The 2,475-nt window shown below is 52.4% G+C and overlaps 1 protein-coding gene across 1 annotated transcript; it reads left to right on the plus strand.

Moving 5' to 3' along the window:
• The first annotated feature begins 579 nt into the window (after positions 1–579).
• Positions 580–2,084, plus strand: LOC309970475 (protein LDOC1-like). The gene has a single exon (XM_082852896.1). The coding sequence runs from the start codon at positions 593–595 to the stop codon at positions 989–991; it is 399 nt and encodes a 132-aa protein (XP_082709022.1). The 5' UTR covers positions 580–592; the 3' UTR covers positions 992–2,084.
• The last annotated feature ends 391 nt before the right edge of the window (positions 2,085–2,475 follow it).

Here is a 2,475-nt window from a genome sequence, read left to right on the forward strand (position 1 = left end):
GGGACGGTCTACTCTGCAGGCACAGAGGGCTTCATTAGAACTGCCTCCTCGTGGCTGTGAAGCCTTGAGCGTAACATGCGAACATCCAGGAATATGGAACTTCAAAAAACTCTACGACTGCTTCGCAGCTCGGGAGGAGCGGGCGAAGCCGCAGCTGCCCAGTGACGCGCGATCCCTGAGCAGACAACTTCCGTTTTAAGCACCTGCTCGCCGGCCGCGAACAGAGCCTACCGGAAGTCGCAGACGGAGCCCACCGGAAGTCGCGGACGGAGCCCAACGGAAGTTGCGGACGCAGCCCACCGGAAAGTCCAGTGCGTAGCCACGGCGTCAGCTTCCTCCGCCGAGCGCGGCGCTGCGTCCCTCGGCTCGGTCCCCAGTCTACTCCAAATTTCCTCTCTGGCCGCTGCCCATCTGCTTCAGGCCTCCCGGATGCTGGTTTTCCGGCCAGTAGTCCCGGCGACGCTGCCTGCCGGCGCTCGGGCATAAGCCCGGCCTGGACCACGGAGGCCGGACGCGCCGCCGCCGGGACCCGCCCCCGAGCGACACGCATTTCCGGCGGCGCGGCGGCAGGGACGGAGCCCGGCGGGCGGTGATGGACGCGCTGGCCGTCATGATGCAGGACCTGCTGACACAGAACCGTGCGCTGCGCAGGGAGAACAAAGAGCTCATGGACCAGGTGCGGCGGCTCCTGTGCGAAAAAGCCAACCTGCTGGCCCAGGTGCGCCCGCCCGCCTGTCCGGTGGCTTTTCCCGACACGTTCAAAGGCGACTCCGCCCGGCTTCCCGAGTTTTTGATCCAAGCGGTCTCTTACATGAGGTTCTTTGAGGCCAGGTTCTCAAACGACACCCTCAAGGTGGCGTTTTTAATCAGCCGCCTCAGTGGGCCGGCCGAGGAGTGGGTTGTCCCCTACATCGAGAGGGAGAGCCCCATCCTGGCGCATTACGAGGGCTTCGTGGACGCGCTGAAGCGGGCCTTTGGCAGGAACGGGTAGGAAACGGCAGTGCTGCGAGCCCCACGGACCGGGTCGTGCTTGGCCGTGACTCACAAAGAGTTCTCCAGTCCCCACCTGCTGGGCCCGACCCTTGCGAGGAAGCCCCGCTGCCTTTGCACTCGGCCCAGCAACGCGGCCACTGGCGGGGGGCCTGTTAGCAATTGAACGGACCACCCCGAATCGCGCCCCTGCCGTCTCTGAAAACTGCTGCTGCCCGCCTTGGACGATCTGTGCCAGCCTGGGAAGTGCCTGAGCTTGTCACACGCCCGGGGACACCGATTTGGAGACCTCAGGTCCGGAGACAGCTGCCAGGGTTCGCGTGGCTGGGAGACAAATATTTACACTCCTGCCCCAGGAACCTGTTTTTCACATACTTCGTTTCTGTTCTGAAACCACAACAGGCTCAGAGACTGTGCCTTTTATCAGAAAAGTCTAGGCGCTGAACAGTATATGGAAAACGTATTTACTTTTAAAATGTAAATATATATCTTACAGCACCATGTGTTGGGGACTGTACTTGGGGTTACAGGAGAAACAGATGAATAAGACCAAATGTATATCTCCACAGGAACACAACTGTGAGAAAAAATTCTAAGTGCATATTCTGATGTCTGGTAAAATAATGCTTTCATGTGCAGAGAATGGCATATTTGCTTCTTGTTTTATGGCCTTTTCACATCACAGTTTTAAAATACATGTTAAAAACGTGCAGCTTACAAAGGAGGCAGAAAACCCAACTTGAGCAATTTCTTTGCTCCTGAATCTGGCAAAGATGGTGTTTTTAAAGATGGATGCAACTTGTAGCAAAAAGAAGGGGTGGCAGGGAATGGTGCATTCTTTGAGCTGTATCCACTCACCTTTATTCCCCTGTATTAAATGACTTGGCTGCTTCCTTTTTTGTGAATTACAGTTTTGGCCTCAGTTTTTCTTTTGTAATTAAAGGCATTACTTGATCATTAAAATTTGGTTCAGAATTCTGTGATTCTCTTAGGGCCAAAAAAGGGGAAGAAAAAGGAAGGTCTGAGCCTTCATGTCAGACAAAGTAGTTCTTAAAATCATCTTAGGACCAAAATCTATAGCTGCCTTTCCTTACATGTCCATAGGTTTTGTCATTCTGGTGGTCAATATAGTCTCACTGAAATAGCTTGAATTCTAGTCACATCTTCATACTAAGAAAAACTCATCACTGCCCCCTTGATGGACAGTTCACATACCTAAGGACTGAACTGAAAACCTCTAATTATATTTTTGCACGATTTGATTAAAAGACAGGTTATAGCAATCTAAAATATGACACAAATGAACATATCTATGAAACAGACTCAGACATAAAGAACAGACTTGTGGTTGCAAAGGGGGAGGGGGGTCGGGGAGGAAAGGATTGGGAGTTTGGGATTAGATGCAAACTAGTATAGGATGGATAAACAACAAGGTCTTACTGTATAGCACAGGGAACTAAATATCCTGTGATACACCATAATGGA

This window comes from Leucopleurus acutus (genome assembly GCF_964270905.1).
Source record: "Leucopleurus acutus genome assembly, chromosome: 13".
Taxonomy (NCBI): domain Eukaryota; kingdom Metazoa; phylum Chordata; class Mammalia; order Artiodactyla; family Delphinidae; genus Leucopleurus; species Leucopleurus acutus.

Bases quoted from the DNA above. Each gene is read 5' to 3' on its own strand.
- LOC309970475 (XM_082852896.1), top strand. From the start codon at position 593: ATGGACGCGCTGGCCGTCATGATGCAGGACCTGCTGACACAGAACCGT.